We start from the raw sequence: 16,729 nt of genomic DNA, 5'->3' as shown, positions 1-16,729 counted from the left end.
ACGCACCGGTCTTTTTCTATGCGCATCACGAGCGATTTTTGTGATTATATCGCATGCACCTGATGCGATAGGTGTTTAGAACATACTACACCATAGTGCGTGTTTTTTTTTTTGTTACTGCATTTAGGTTTCCATGCAACCGTTGAGAATTTATTATTGAATGTGGTCCATCTAACTGAAGATTTTTCAGAATGTAAGAAAAGGAAAAAAAAGAGAGAAAAAATAACATTTAAAGAATCTTTTTCTCATTACTTCATTCAATGGACTTTTTTCCCACATTGTCCTAGGATGTGCAACGCTTGAGGGGAGTAATTTCCTATACAGAGATTTTTGTGTTTTTATTCTAATTGACATCAATACAGATTCTGGCTAATGTTGAATCATAGAAAATAAATGAAAAGATGCGACTATGGGCTTGACTCCTAACATGACTCCTTACTGGAGTAAATATAAACGCTTGTGTCGTATGAATGTAGACATCAAGCTCAGGCCTTAAAACTCAAGATATGGTCTGTAGTGTTTACCCTGCTTACATAACATGGTCACCGCTTCAACTATCAACCAGAGATTATGTTGAAGGCAAGCTACACTGAAAGGAACCTGAATTTGCAACTGGGACATAGAAAAATAAGTATTTTTACAAAGCGCTATGTGATTTCACCTATATCTTATTTTTGTCCTGCTGCATGCCTAGCATAAATTGTCAGGCTCAGGGAGAAGTGTCTGATATGTGGCTCCCGTCTACTCTATCCCTGTTTTGTGACAGATCTCACACTTCTTTATAAAGTAGAGATCCATTATTTTTCTATGCTTTAGGCTACATGCACACGAACATTGTTTCCGTTCTGTTAGGTCCGCAAAAAATGCGGACAGCACACAGGATCCGTCTGCATTACATTTTAGAAAAAAATCTAAGTGTGAAAGTAGCTCAGACGGATCCGTCCAGACTTTACATTGAAAGTCAATGGGGCCGGATCCGTTTGAAAATTGAGCCATATTGTGTAAACTTCAAACGGATCCGTCCCCATTGACTTACATTGCAAGTCTGGACGGATCCGTTTTCCTCCGCACGGCCAGGCGGATACCCGAACGCTGCAAGCAGCGTTCAGGTGTCCGCCTGCTGAGCGGAGCAGAGGCTGAACGCTGCCAGACTGATACATTCTGAGCAGATCCGCGTCCACTCAGAATGCATTAGGGCAGTACGGATGCGTTCGGGGCTGCCTTTTGAGAGCCTTCAAATGGTACTCACAAGCGGAGCCCCGAACGCTAATGTGAAAGTAGCCTAATGGCCTTAGCAGTTTTCTGCCATGGGTAAACATAAAATAATAATATTTTTTTTTTGGGGGGGGGGGGGGGCAGGGTATGAGGAAGGATACAGCAAACTACATAATGCAAGCATTCTAAGGGTCATTATGATGGTGGAGGTAACAAATATGTAGTGTGCTATGGTAAACTATCTTTGTAAAAATAAAATGTTTCATGAAATAAATGTTCAATGAAATGTTAAAAAAAAAAAAAAAAAAAAAAAAAAGAGCCCCAGCTGCCATAGTAAACCATTAGCAGCGCAGTCCATGATCACCTCAGGGGAGCTCTATTTAGGTGAAAGAGGGGGCTCTTTTCCTCTGTCAAACACCTTAGATACCAGTCAGTATGGACTTTGGCATCTAAGAAGTAAAAAGGATGTGAATGGAAACATCTCCAATCCCGGCAGCAGGGCTGTGTAATATAACCTTGCTGAAGCTACTATAGTACACCAACAGCAACCGTGATAACACCATGGCGAAAATGTATGTCATGGTGTGGGAGGTGCATCCTCATCACAGTTCATGAAGGGGTCAAGTCTACAGCACGATAGAGTCTTGAATCAAGCCAAGCATGTGTGATACCCTATTACCAGGACAACTTTCACTGTAAGTATACAATAAAAAGAGTCCCCAAGAAAGACAGCAAGCAAGGGTCTGGAAAATGAGAAATGGGAATATGAATTCCTTCTCTTTACATAAAGCATACCTTCACGTTGATGCCTCAAGTTACAATATTAGTTTGTTCAAGGGTGATCATTTTAATTTAAAAACATCATAATTAGGCCTCATGCACACGACCGTTGTTGTGTTCCGTGATCGTTTCCGTTTTTTGTTTCTGTGTGTCTTCCTTTATTTTTGGAGGATCACCAGACATGAAGGAAAGTAAAAAAAAAAAAGTCTAAGTCAAGTTTGCCATGCAAATGATAAGAAGAAAATGGACGTGGACGATAATCTTGTGTGCCTCCACGTTTTTTTACGGTCCCATTGACCGTTTTCCATGAAAAAAATAGGACAGGTTATATTTTTTTTGACGGACTGGAACCACGAATCACGGACGCAGATGACAAACAGTGCATTAGCCGAGTTTTCAACGGACCCATTGAAAGTCAATGGGTCCGCAGAAAATCACGAAGAATGAAACAACGGACACGGAATGAAACAACGGTCGTGTGCATGAGGCCTTAGAGACTAGAACGCTATGGATAATGAGTACTAGGTTCTGAAGCTCCAAAATGTCACTCAAAATAAGAAAATCAGTATTAGGGTACTTTCAGACAAGCGGCAGGACGGATCCGAAAGGCTGTTCACCCTGTCGGATCCGTCCTGCCGCTAGTGTGAAAATAGACTTAAAGAGAAATAAGGTGATAAATAAAAATAAAGTCATACATATAAAAAAAATCTGACATAATTGCTGAAAGCTGTAAAAACTTCAGATTAAGGCCTCATGCACACAACCGTTGTTTGGGTCCGCATCCGAGCCGCAGTTTAGCGATTTTTTTGCAGCCCGTATACGTAGCCATTCATTAAAAAAAAAAAAAAAAACACGGAAGGTACTCAGTGTGCATTCCAGTTCCATTCCGCAAAAAAATAGAACATGTCCTATTATTGTCCGCATTATGGACAGGGATAGTACTGTTCTATTAGGGGCCAGCTGTTCCATTCCGCAAAATACGGAATTCACATGGATGTCATCCGTGTTAAAGTATTAAAATGTACGGCCTTCGATGAGGCGAAGTCAGCTATTCCCGAAGTTTCACGAGACTACAGTGAATAACTTTGCTATTTGATTTTTAAACTGGAAAACCCATTTTAAAACTGGTTTCGACTGAGATTGCCCTCATTCTCAGTCTGTTAAGTTTCCTCTCCTCATTGTTGACTATATGCCTGAATTTGCTGTAGAATTTTTTATTAGCCACTACCATAATAATTTTGGCACTCTATAATGACACAAAAGTATTTAACATGACATAGATCTTTCTGGCCAACAAAGTACGATACTATTTTGGACATAATTAGTATTTTTGTTGCAAAACAGTGGTGCAGACATTTGTTGCAAAACAGTGGTGCAGACATCAAATGAAGCCTTATGTGAACAGAGCCATAGACAACAAAGTGTAGTATTATCAAAAAAACTCAAATAAATAAACCACAAGTGATGTTTCTTATAAAAGGCTCAACTGAAAGAAACAAACCTATGGAAATGACCAGCAAGGTTCACTACATGCCAGACACGTTCAGTATATGGATGCATATACAGAGGAATCTTCTACCTGATTAGAACTTATACTGCATCCCTCTTACAGGATCTGATAGCTGCACATTTTATCCCCATCTTAACATTTCCATATATTATTGCTAAGTTAAAGGGGTTGTCCGGGTGACATACCCTTATTTTCACCCCGGCAGCCCTCCTGAGCCTGGCATCGGAGCATCTCATGCTCCGATGCGCTCCCGTGCCCTGCGCTAGATCGCGCAGGGCACAGGCTCTTGTGTTTTCAATAACACACTGCCGGGCGGTAACTTCCGCCCAGCAGTGTGTTCGGTGACGTCACCGGCTCTGAGGGGCGGGCTTTAGCTCCGCCCTAGCAGTTTTACTGGCTAGGGCAGAGCCAAATCCCGCCCATCAGTGCCGGTGACGTCACCGGGCTGCCTGTCAGCCCCATAGAGAGCCCGGTATGTCACCGGAACTCAGAAAAATGCCTTTGCCCTGCGCGATTTAGCGCAGGGCAAAGGAGAGCATCGGAGCATGAACTGCTCTGATGCTCATGTCAGGGGGGCTGCCGGGGTGAAAATGGAGGGATGTCCAGGTTCATCTCTGAACCTGGACAACCCCTTTAAGCTCTTAACTTAAAGGGAATGAGTCATCAGAAAATCTCCTATTGTTTAAAATCATGTTCAGCATAGTTTTTTCATTTTAGAAAAATGTTCATGTCCCCGTCTATATTTAAAACACAATTATTAAATTCTGCAGTTTAAACACTGGCTACTAGGCCTAAAATATGTTAAAGGGGTTAGCCAGTAATATATAATGATGCCATATCCTCAGGATAGGTCAGAGTTATCAGATCGGGGGGGCACCTGGCAAATCCGCCGATCAGCTGTCACGGGGAGCTGCTGCGCTCACCGGTGATCTGGTGACCACAGCTGGCTCCTGGCATCACTCCCAAGCACAAAGTACAGGGGATGTGCTTGGCATTGGAGCCCAGCCTCCTTCACTTCAATGGGGCAGGGCTGCAACTAAGCCATGTGACTGATGTATGGTGACAACACATGGCCTAGGAAGAGGCTGTAGTGCTCACCGCTTCTAACAGTTGATCAGTGGGGGTCCCAGGCGTACCCGGCCTATATATTAATGACCTATCCTGGACATAGCTCATCAATATTTATTACCTAATAACCCCTCTAAGACTTCCAGCTACATGGACCACAGACACAATAGTCAGGAGGGGTCCCATTGACTTAGATTAGAGAGCTTACTAGGCACGCTCTGTGACCTGTGCAGAGGTCAAGATGGAGCAGATAAGCAGTGTGAAAGGTTCTTGTATCCATGTATATAGAGGTGATGATAAAAAGATTGCTAGAAAGTTACCTGTAGAGAACAGAAAATCATGATCTAGTAGTATTAAGCCTAGTGGCCAAACTGCAGGATTACATACATTTATTTAAAATATAGTGCTACGGAAAATGAAAACTCAAATTCTTAAATAAAATACAGTTAACATAATATACTTAAAGAAAGGTAAATTTCTGATGGCACTTTCCCTTTAATTGATTCAGCAGCACAAGTGTGAATTTCCATGAATTTTTCAGAACAGATTCAAAAAGGCACACAAATCTTAAAGGGGTTTGCTGAGACTTTTAAACTGATTACCTATCCTCCTCGATCAGCTGTTTAAGAAAACAGCTGTTCGCAGTAGCGCCACGGCCATCCTTCTGCTCAGTAGCTGTGCTTGGTATGACAGCCGAGTACCATTCACTTCTGTGGGGCTGAACAAAGCCTAGGCCACGTGATCGATAAACGTGAAAAGCTGTGAGAATGTGAGAAGGCCGCGACGGTACTACAAGTACAGGTGTCTTCTCAAACAGCTAATGTGGGGTTCCTGGAGGTCAGATACTAATGACCTGTCCAGAGGGGCCCCATTCTACAATGCAGAAGAGAAGACCAGCCAGTCCCATTTTGTGCAAAAAGAAATAAAAAAATCTGTTTCCACCGCACTCACCACTTTTTGGGGTTGAGGCCGACATGACCTGTATAACAGAAAACTAGCATAAATTACAGCTGAAATCTCAGAAAGACTAAACGGCTTGATCTAGGTTCAAAACTAAGCAGAATGTAGAAGCCAAGAGTACAGTATATCTAGACCCAGTTTCACACTGAACACCCACTGTGCCCCACATGACAATAGAATACCTTATGGCAGTGTATTGGTTTCTCACACCCATATAACGGTGCATGCAGTGCCCTTCAATACTTTCTGCTTTATACATTTAGCAAACCACATCTGGTCCAGTGGCTCAAAACAGAATAGCGAGGCAACGCCCAAATATCATCTGTATCCAAAGAATGAGCAGAGCTGCCATAAACCTGGATGACAATCTGAGCTGCTCTCCACATCCTTAACGGGCAAATAAGTTACATTTATTTGGTTTTATAATCACAGAACACTACAAGTAGATGTCTAACCCATTATAAGGTTAGGTCGAGACAACGACCTCAACAGTGATGAAGAAAACACAAGCAACAACAATTAAACCCACAGATTATCAGAGATTTCAGCTATAAAACGTCCAAATGGCTCATCAATAATTCACAAGTCTTCATCATTTATTAATCTGGTTACATAATTTATATATACAGAGGTAGGTACAGACATTACATTTTCTTTTATCGGACAAATTACACGACTCATGTAGGTGAACAGATCGTGCAGATCCTCACACAAGTTCAAGCACAAGGTACTGTGCAGATAAAGATGGAGGACACTGTCTCCTAAATTCTACCATCTACTATTAGGCCTTCTTCACAAAGGTCAAAATGCATGGCGGGGGGGTTGAGATATTAGTAGAATGTTTTATGGGTCTTCAACAGAACGATGTAAAGGACCCTACATAAAAGGGTCATCACCTTTGGTTGGGACACGAGTGATGCACTGCAATGATACTCGGCCTCCTGGCAACCAAACTGATCAAATTAATGTCCACTGTAACTACTGTACCTAGCGGGCCTTACACAACCGCAGTATGCATCTCCAAGTACCCCCTGTGATAGTCACTGAGGTAAACCAAAATACATGCACTTTACAAACACATAATGAAACAGTTTACCCCAGAATGACAACTCGAACAATAACATTTCCAACAAGCTCTGCATCATTAGAAATTACCAGATCCAACAGAGCATCGCCCCTAGTGGCAGATTCTACAAACTGGCCCATAAAGTGGTCCTGCAGCAAGTTGAGGAATTTTATCCCCTTTTCGGTTGAGGCAGAACCATGACCCCAGTCAATATCTGGGAAGTTAAAATCTCCCATTATGATCACTGTACCAGCCTGTGCCGCCCGGTAATGTAATTGAATGTCTCAGGACCCCTTTTTTCATGATCAGTGCGTGTTCCAGCAGTCAGACCCCAGCAATCTGATGTTTACCACCTATCCTGTAGATAGGCAATAGGTCATTATGGTAGGACAACCCTTTTGATTATAATGTAGATTATGTACAATATGAGGAGGTTATGATTTGGTCAATTTCATGCCAGACATGTAAAAGGGTTTGTCTCAGTTCAGTAAATGGCATTTATCATGCAGTTAATACAAGGCACTTACTAATGTATTGTGATTGTCCATATTGCCTCCTTGCCATCACATTATACACAGCACGTATCCGTGGTTATTACCACCGTGTAATCCAGCAGTGGTGGCCGTGCTTAAACACTATAGGGAAAGGATGGAAGTGCACCTAGGCCAACACCTTTAGGCCTCATGCACACGGCCGTTTTTTTTTTTTTTGCGGTCCGCAAAAACGGTTTCCGTTGTTCCGTGATCCGTGGGTCTTCCTTGATTTTTGGAGGATCCACGGACATGAAAAATGAAAAAAAAAATCTAAGTAAAGTTTGCCTTTGAAATGATAGGAAAAAAATGATACGGATCACGGACGCGGATGACAATCTTGTGTGCATCCGTGATTTTTCACGGACCCATTGACTTGAATGGGTCCGTGAACCGTTGGCCGTGAAAAAAATAGGACAGGTCCTATTTTTTTCATGGACTGGAAACACGGATCATGGACGCAGATGCCAAACGGTGCCTTTTCCGATTTTTCCACCGACCCATTGAGAGTCAATGGGTCAGCGGAAAAAAAAAACGGAAAACTAAACAACGGCCACGGATGCACACAACGGTCGTGTGCATGAGGCCTTACCTGTAATGTGTAAGCACGGCCACCGTTGCTGGATTACACGGTGGTAATAACTACGGATACAAGCTGTGTATAATGTAATGGAAAATAGCCAATATGGACAATCACAATACATTAGTAAGTGCCTTGTATTAACTTTCTCTACATGATAAATGCCAATTGCTGAAGTGAGACAACCCTTTAAGTGTGCTACACTAAATAGGGTTAGGCATAAAGGTCTTGGTGTGAGCATTGCATGTTACTATATGTGGCGAAACCAACCTCGCCACAGTGTTTTGGAGGGGGCTGTTTGCCAGCCTCCTGCCCCAGGATTACGGCCCTTTGAGATACTTTTGCTAACTTTTAAACCCCTGAACCTATTCAAGTGAATTTTGGATATGTTTGTCCCCAAGTTATACTGTTTAAATTGATGTAAGTTATATGTATGGACAATGTAACCTCACAAAGTTGTAACAATTTATAATAAGTGTAACTTGTCAGCTTGGGAGGAATATGCTGGGTGTGGTTCTATTGTCCCATTGTCCCATTGTGTGTTTAAAGAGAGTCTTTCACCTAAAATGACCATTATACACCACAAACATCATGATATCCATTACATTCCCCATATTATAATCTTACCTTTCATATTGCTGTCCGTCGCCTATTCTCTCTTAAAAACACTTTTAATCCATATGCTAATTAGGTTCTGAAGGTGCCCAGGGGCGGCGTTTATGCGGACGGTGCCCAGGCTCCACGGCGCTGTTCAAATCAAACCCCTCCCCTTTCACCCCTCTGGCCCGCCCTCGGTTCTTGAGATACCATCCTCCAGTCAATGACAGATCCGGCGCCTGCGCACTCCATTACCCACTAGGGCAGAGGCAGCAGAGCGTTTAATGCACATGCGCTGGCCCGTACATCCCGATATTTTGGCAGTTTACTTCCGCCGGCTAGATCGGGCCGGCGCATGCGGATTAAACGCTCTGCTGCCTCTGCCCTAGTGGGTAATGGAGTGCGCAGGCGCCGGATCTGTCATTGACTGGAGGATGGTATCTCAAGAACCGAGGGCGGGCCAGAGGGGTGAAAGGGGAGGGGTTTGATTTGAACAGCGCCGTGGAGCCTGGGCACCGGCCGCATAAACGCCGCCCCTGGGCACCTTCAGAACCTAATTAGCATATGGATTAAAAGCGTTTTTAAAGAGAGAATAGGCGACGGACAGCAATATGAAAGGCAAGATTATAATATGGGGAATGTAATGGATATCATGATGTTTGTGGTGTATAATAGTCATTTTAGGTGAAAGACTCCCTTTAAATGGTGATGTCTGTCCTGTTGTCTCCACATGTGTATTGGCGATCTCCCCTTTGTCCTGAGAGATAATTGGATTGCCCTCGGTTGTCTCTGGGACAGAGAGGAGGAAACCATGATGCATTGTGGGGATGTGTTGTATCTGTTCTGTGTCGCAGTCTCCCTTCTGGTCCTCTAGGGGGCGTGAACGATTGGTTGCTGTACTTGCATTGTGTGTGTTGTAAGATATTGATTGGTTGGATTTCAAAACCCTGTGGGCAGTACTATGTTTGTTTTTTTATGAATAAAAGATGCTGTACCTGAAGTACAGTCAGACCACTGCTTGACCCTGAACACGGAGCCTTGTCTCGTTATTGGGGGGATTCCCTGTATGCTGTTGGAGTGTCACGACCCTGTGTCTTGGTCGTGACTCCTTGGGAGCCACATGCAGTTATCCGCGGTCTGGTGTTGTCGCAACCGCAGCTGGGGGCACTTAGTGGTTTGCCGCGAATAACAGGCATGCGTACGGTTGCCCTTGGCAACGTGTTTTGGTGTGCACGTCCTTCGTCTGTGTTTGTGTGCACTTCCTTGTTTGTTGTGCACGAGGTGATGTTTAGTATGCACCTGGACTCCTCCCTTCACCTGCGGTTGTCCGCGGCAACGTCTGGTGATGTTTGCATGCTGTGGAAGTGTCTCGGCCTGTTGGCTGTTCTGGAGGACACGGTTGCCACGCATGCCGTTGCCGTCGGAGACAGGTGAGTGAGGTTGTGTGTTTTCCCCTTTATGCGAGTTTCCCTTCTGTGGTGCTTGAAGGGTTAATTTCCTTCCCAGTGTGTGTGTGATGTCACTGGGTGTGTTCTGACCGTTGGGTGTGGCCTCTTGGCCTATAAAGCCTCAGTCCCTGGCTGGGTTCAGTAGGTTGCTCTCAGCCATGCTGGCTGGAGCAGCCTCCTGTCTCCTCCATCTGCCTGGTGGGGACCATCCTTCTGGTCATAAAACCTTTGTTACCTTGTCTGATGTTATGTGTATGTGTATGTGTATGTGGTTGCTGGCTTGTTGCACCTTATGGTTCCCTGTGTGATGTATGCTGTGTGCTGTTGTCTTCTCTGTTGTTGTAGACAGACAGCACTTTTGCATGGGTTCCGGGCGGTGTGTTTGTGGCAGGTAGGTGAGGTTGAAGTTCCACATACCTGCCACTGCCATAAGTGGTATTGGATTCCCTTTATTTCCAGCTTGGCCTTTCTAGGCTCCTGTTCCTCCGTGTTCTGGAGGAACAGGTAGTCTATCCAGCTCCTAGCCTAGGGACCTGCGGAGGGATAGTAGGGACCCGAGGTTCCTGCGCATGAGTCCTCCTACCCTAAAGGTCGGCCCATGCAGGTTAGGAGTTAGGGTCAGATCAGGGAGACTTTAGGAGGTGACCTGCTCCCTGATCCTGTGGTCTTGCAGCGACCAAACATCTTCGGGTACCGCACGGCTGGGGGTTTCCCCCACCGCCAGCCGTGACATGGAGACTGATTGCCAGGGTGTAAGCTGACTGTATGCTTTTCCTGTTCGTCTGCTGGCAGCTATTCGCGAGGTTCCAGTTTGGAGTGCTATTTTGTATCCAGTTCGGGAGTTTGGTGTTCTGCAGTAGCTGTGCCTGTCTCTCAGAAAGGGGCATATCGCCTAAACGGATTTTAACCCCTTGTCTGCTGAAACGGTCCGTTACACTATACATGTTCAATATATTAGTGGTGCATGTGCAGCATGTGTCCAATGAGTGATTGGCGTGCACTGCATGTGTCTTGTTTCTGACTGACTTAAAGGGTTTCTACCATCTGATTTTGACCTAATTAGCTCTCAGACACTAGCGATCTGTTAGTGTCTGATCTACCTAACAATGCTATTTTCAGACCTTTGTGTGGATCCGTTTCACAAAAAAAACGAACTTTTATTGATATGCTAATGAGCCTCTAGGTGCTATGGGGGCGTCTTTTCAACACCTAGAAGCTCGGTCTATTCACACTGTATGCCGCCCGCTCGTCCGTCAAGCCCGCCCATCTCCTCTAGAATGCCATCCTCAATCTCAGCCAGCGGACGAATTCTCGTGCCTGCGCCGTGCGCGTCTGTATTCGGCGCAGGAGCAGTGACTGTCTGAACGCTCCCTGCGCCGGCATCTCCACTGCGCCTGCATCATCTGTTCCTCGGAGCACTCTGACGCAATCGGCGCAGGCGCATTGAAGATGTCTGTGCAGGGTGCTTATAATATTTCTGTTATCACTGTAAGTGCTCATGAACAAGACCGTAAATTGTGGATCCGCAAAACAAGCATTCCACATTACGCGGAACAGAACAGCCGGCCCCTAATAGAACAGTCCTATCCTTGTCTGTAATGCCGACAATAATAGGACATGTTCTATCATTTTGCAGTACGGCCATACAGACACAGAGTCATTAAAAAAAATAAAAATTTGCAGCCCCATTAAAGTGAAGGATACAGACATGGAAAAAAAATCTAAGGTGGGCCCCCAGAATCAGTTACACTGGTGGGCCCTAAGTACCCCAGTCCAACACTGACTGAAACAGTCTTGTTTGCATCTATAATCTAAAAGACTCCCAGCCCCAATACTTCTCACCGATGAGGACAAATATATCCCATCCAGGACAATCCTCTGCGATCTAAACACTTCAGCAGAGCTGGAATGTGCCAGCCCGGAGGCCAGGTTGTTTAGATCTAATAGGATTGCCTGGACGGGATACATCATAACTCACATTTATCTGGGAGAAGTATCAGGTCTGCACATGTCTGGATTTAAACAGAAAAGTTTCCATTCACTGACAGTAAACAGATCTTGACATAGTGAGAAACGAAAACACGAATGTTATAAGGCAGCGTTCATATCTGCGTCTGAGGTTGGGGACACAGTATGCTGGGCTATTATGTCCCAACAAACAGGAGGACAGTAAACAGGAGCCGTCAGGAGCTCTGGTGTCTGATGACGGATCCAGCACTGCAATTATTTCCATTCTGTTCCTGTAATGGAAAATGGGAATTACAGCACATTAATTATTTATTATTAAAGCGCCATTCATTCCATAGCGCTGTACATGTGATAAAGGGTGCACATACATAATACAGACAATTGCACTAATCATAAACAAGACAAGTTACAAACTGGTACAGAAGGAGAGAAGGCCCTAATGTATTGTTATTATCCATATTGCCTCCTTTGCTGGGAGAATTCATTTTTCCATCACATTATGTACTGCTTGTATCCATGGTTACAGACCACCCTGCAATCCAGCAGTGGTGGTCGTGCTTGTACACTATAGAAAAAAGCATCAACCTCTCTGGTGGCCGGGACCATGGGAGCGCATGTAGGCTGGTCCTTTTTTCTATATTGTGCAAGTACGACCACCACTGATGGATTGCGGGGTGGTCTGTAACCATGGAAACTAGCAGTGTATAATGTAATGGAAAAATCAATCCTGCCAGAAAAGGAAGCAACATGGACAATACATTAGTGGCTTGTATTAAATTTCTCTACATGATAAATGCCATTTACTGAAGTGAGACAAACTCTTTAAGTGTTACTTATATAATACACATTAACAATATCTGTAAGATAAAGCACCGCCATCCTGTGAGCGCATAGCGCGCCTGTATACAGCTCTATGGAATAAATGGAGGCAAGGAGTGCAAACTTCTCCTACACTGCAGAAACTGAAATAAAAGAGGCGCTACAACCGGAGAGAAGAGAGGAACCTAACTGGCACCGCACTACGGAACAATCAATGCCCAGTGCCACAGACACTCCTGATTAACCCAAGAAAAGTGTCAGAAAGAAACCAAATCACCATCACAATGGGGAGGGGGGGCTTACTGGTACCAGGTTTAGGTCAAGGACCATGGAGGGTTCACAAACCTGCAGAACTAAACCACTGATGCAGGGTGACACCTCAGCACACACCCAGAGGCTGGTACACCTGACCACAGACAACCTACCTCACCCCACAGCTGGCACACAAGCGTCAATAATACAGGCAGCAGACCCACACTGGGTACCTACCTCATCCCGCAGCTGGCACACAAGCGTCAATAATACAGGCAGCAGACACACTGGGTACCTACCTTATCCCGCAGCTGGCACACAAGCTCCAATAATACAGGCAGCAGACACACACTGGGTACCTACCTCATCCTGCAGCTGGCACACAAGATACAATAATATAGGCAGCAGACACACACTGGGTACCTACCTCATCCCGCAGCTGGCACACAAGCTCCAATAATACAGGCAGCAGACACACACTGGGTACCTATGTCATCCCGCAGCTGGCACACAAGCTTGAATAATACAGGCAGCAACCACACACTGGGTACCTACCTTATCCTGCAGCTGGCACACAAGTTCTAATAATACAGGCAGCAACCACACACACTGGGTACCTACCTGATCCCGCAGCTGGCACACACGCTCCAATAATACAGGCAGCAACCACACACTGGGTACCTACCTGATCCTGCAGCTGGCACACAAGCTCCAATAATACAGGCAGCAACCACACACTAGGTAACTTCCTCATTCAGTAGCTGGCACACAAGCTCCAACAATACAGGCAGCAACCACACACTGGGTACCTACCTGATCCCGCAGCTGGCACACAAGCTCCAATAATACAGGCAGCAACCACACACTGGGTACCTACCTGATCCCGCAGCTGGCACACAAGCTCCAATAATACAGGCAGCAACCACACACTAGGTAACTTCCTCATTCAGTAGCTGGCACACAAGCTCCAACAATACAGGCAGCAACCACACACTGGGTACCTACCTGATCCCGCAGCTGGCACACAAGCTCCAATAATACAGGCAGCAACCACACACTGGGTACCTACCTGATCCCGCAGCTGGCACACAAGCTCCAATAATACAGGCAGCAACCACACACTAGGTAACTTCCTCATTCAGTAGCTGGCACACAAGCTCCAACAATACAGGCAGCAACCACACACTGGGTACCTACCTGATCCCGCAGCTGGCACACAAGCTCCAATAATACAGGCAGCAACCACACACTGGGTACCTACCTGATCCCGCAGCTGGCACACAAGCTCCAATAATACAGGCAGCAACCACACACTAGGTAACTTCCTCATTCAGTAGCTGGCACACAAGCTCCAACAATACAGGCAGCAACCACACACTGGGTACCTACCTGATCCCGCAGCTGGCACACAAGCTCCAATAATACAGGCAGCAACCACACACTAGGTAACTTCCTCATTCAGTAGCTGGCACACAAGCTCCAATAATACAGGCAGCAACCACACACTGGGTACCTACCTGATCCCGCAGCTGGCACACAAGCTCCAATAATACAGGCAGCAACCACACACTAGGTAACTTCCTCATTCAGTAGCTGGCACACAAGCTCCAACAATACAGGCAGCAACCACACACTGGGTACCTACCTGATCCCGCAGCTGGCACACAAGCTCCAATAATACAGGCAGCAACCACACACTGGGTACCTATTTGATCCCACAGCTGCCACACAAGCTCCAATAATACAGGCAGCAACCACACACTAGGTATCTTCCTCATCCAGTAGCTGGCACACAAGCTCGGCTAGCCAAACTAGCTCATCCCAGCCCATAAGTGGCACATCGGTACCCAGCACCTGGCTCCCGGTATAAGCACATGATGCTGCACAGCAGCTGATGGGTACTTACTGGCGCCTAAAAAGCAGTCGGTGAACCTTCTAAAGCAGCCTTCAGAAGAGGGTCCATCTTCCATGTCTGCCCCCAGTGATGGGATGAAGAAAGGAAGAAGCCCTCACTTGGTGTCAGCACTGGCTACAGCGTGTGATGTATATGGTGACAGGACGCCGGCGCCTCTGCCCCCTGATACAGAGGGGAGATGGCTGTGCACCCAATAACTGTGGCTCCAGCTACCGTTCCGCTGCCTCCCACCCAGCACTTCTCGGTCTTCTCCTGCCTCCACCCACCAGACTGGATGCTTTCCTCTGCACTCCAAGCCTTCCTTCTCTGTCGGCGATGATGTGAAAGGAAGAGGGTGGGGTGCCAGCAGTGGGCGGGAGAGCTGGAGGAGGCGGGGTCGAGGGCGGGGCTGTGCGGCCGCCCCCTTATATGTAGCAGCTAGACGGGAGGACACGGATGGTTGTGAGGAGGACTGGACGTGGACTGCAGGAGGAGCCTCTCACCCTGCCTCATACCCGCTGTATAGCTATACAGCTATGCCCAGTGGTTGTGTCTAAACGCCAGACACCAAACGGACCTGGTCCTTTTGCAGTATGGTAAAATAGCCAACTCTATAGGAGCTGTGTAAACTCCATACACGGTACGGACCTGGTTCTTACTAAGTATGGGGAAAAGCCAACCCTGTAGGAGCTGTCTAAACTCCATACACGGTACGGACCTGGTCCTTACTAAGTATGGGGAAAAGCCAACCCTATAGCAGCTGTCTAAACTCCATACACTGTACGGACCTGGTCCTTACTAAGTATGGGGAAAAGTCAACCCTATAGCAGCTGTCTAAACTCCATACACGGTACGGACCTGGTCCTTACTAAGTATGGGGAAAAGTCAACCCTATAGCAGCTGTCTAAACTCCATACACGGTACGGACCTGGTCCTTACTAAGTATGGGGAAAAGCCAACCCTATAGCAGCTGTCTAAACTCCATACACGGTACGGACCTGGTCCTTACTAAGTATGGGGAAAAGCCAACCCTATAGCAGCTGTCTAAACTCCATACACGGTACGGACCTGGTCCTTACTAAGTATGGGGAAAAGCCAACCCTATAGCAGCTGTCTAAACTCCATACACGGTACGGACCTGGTCCTTACTAAGTATGGGGAAAAGCCAACCCTATAGCAGCTGTCTAAACTCCATACACGGTACGGACCTGGTCCTTACTAAGTATGGGGAAAAGCCAACCCTATAGCAGCTGTCTAAACTCCATACACGGTACGGACCTGGTCCTTACTAAGTATGGGGAAAAGCCAACTCTATAGGAGCTGTGTAAACTCCATACACGGTACGGACCTGGTCCTTACTAAGTATGGGGAATAGCCAACCCTATAGGAGCTGTCTAAACTCCATACACGGTACGGACCTGGTCCTTACTAAGTATGGGGAAAAGCCAACCCTATAGCAGCTGTCTAAACTCCATACACGGTACGGACCTGGTCCTTACTAAGTATGGGGAAAAGCCAACCCTATAGCAGCTGTCTAAACTCCATACACGGTACGGACCTGGTCCTTACTAAGTATGGGGAAAAGCCAACCCTATAGCAGCTGTCTAAACTCCATACACGGTACGGACCTGGTCCTTACTAAGTATGGGGAATAGCCAACTCTATAGGAGCTGTCTAAACTCCATACACGGTACGGACCTGGTCCTTACTAAGTATGGGGAATAGCCAACTCTATAGGAGCTGTCTAAACTCCATACACGGTACGGACCTGGTCCTTACTAAGTATGGGGAAAAGCCAACTCTATAGCAGCTGTCTAAAATCCATACACGGTACGGACCTGGTCCTTACTAAGTATGGGGAAAAGCCAACTCTATAGCAGCTGTCTAAACTCCATACACGGTACGGACCTGGTCCTTACTAAGTATGGGGAATAGCCAACTCTATAGGAGCTGTCTAAACTCCATACACGGTACGGACCTGGTCCTTACTAAGTATGGGGAATAGCCAACTCTATAGGAGCTGTCTAAACTCCATACACGGT

The 16,729-nt window shown here is 46.1% G+C and overlaps 1 protein-coding gene across 3 annotated transcripts in view; it reads right to left on the bottom strand.

The window, feature by feature from the left end:
- Positions 1–15,017, bottom strand: part of PDE10A (phosphodiesterase 10A) — a 333,722-nt gene extending 318,705 nt beyond the window's left edge. For all 3 annotated transcript variants that reach the window (XM_044292077.1, XM_044292079.1, XM_044292078.1), the window contains exon 1: positions 14,700–15,017. In XM_044292077.1, coding sequence (XP_044148012.1) covers positions 14,700–14,763 — 64 coding nt within the window. In that variant the 5' untranslated portion in view covers positions 14,764–15,017. The remainder of the gene's footprint in view (positions 1–14,699) is intronic.
- Between the last annotated feature and the right edge of the window lie 1,712 nt (positions 15,018–16,729).

This window comes from Bufo gargarizans, chromosome 4 (assembly GCF_014858855.1).
Source record: "Bufo gargarizans isolate SCDJY-AF-19 chromosome 4, ASM1485885v1, whole genome shotgun sequence".
NCBI lineage: Eukaryota > Metazoa > Chordata > Amphibia > Anura > Bufonidae > Bufo > Bufo gargarizans.
Note: the sequence above shows the minus strand (reverse complement) of the source record. Positions and strands in the feature narration are given on the sequence as shown.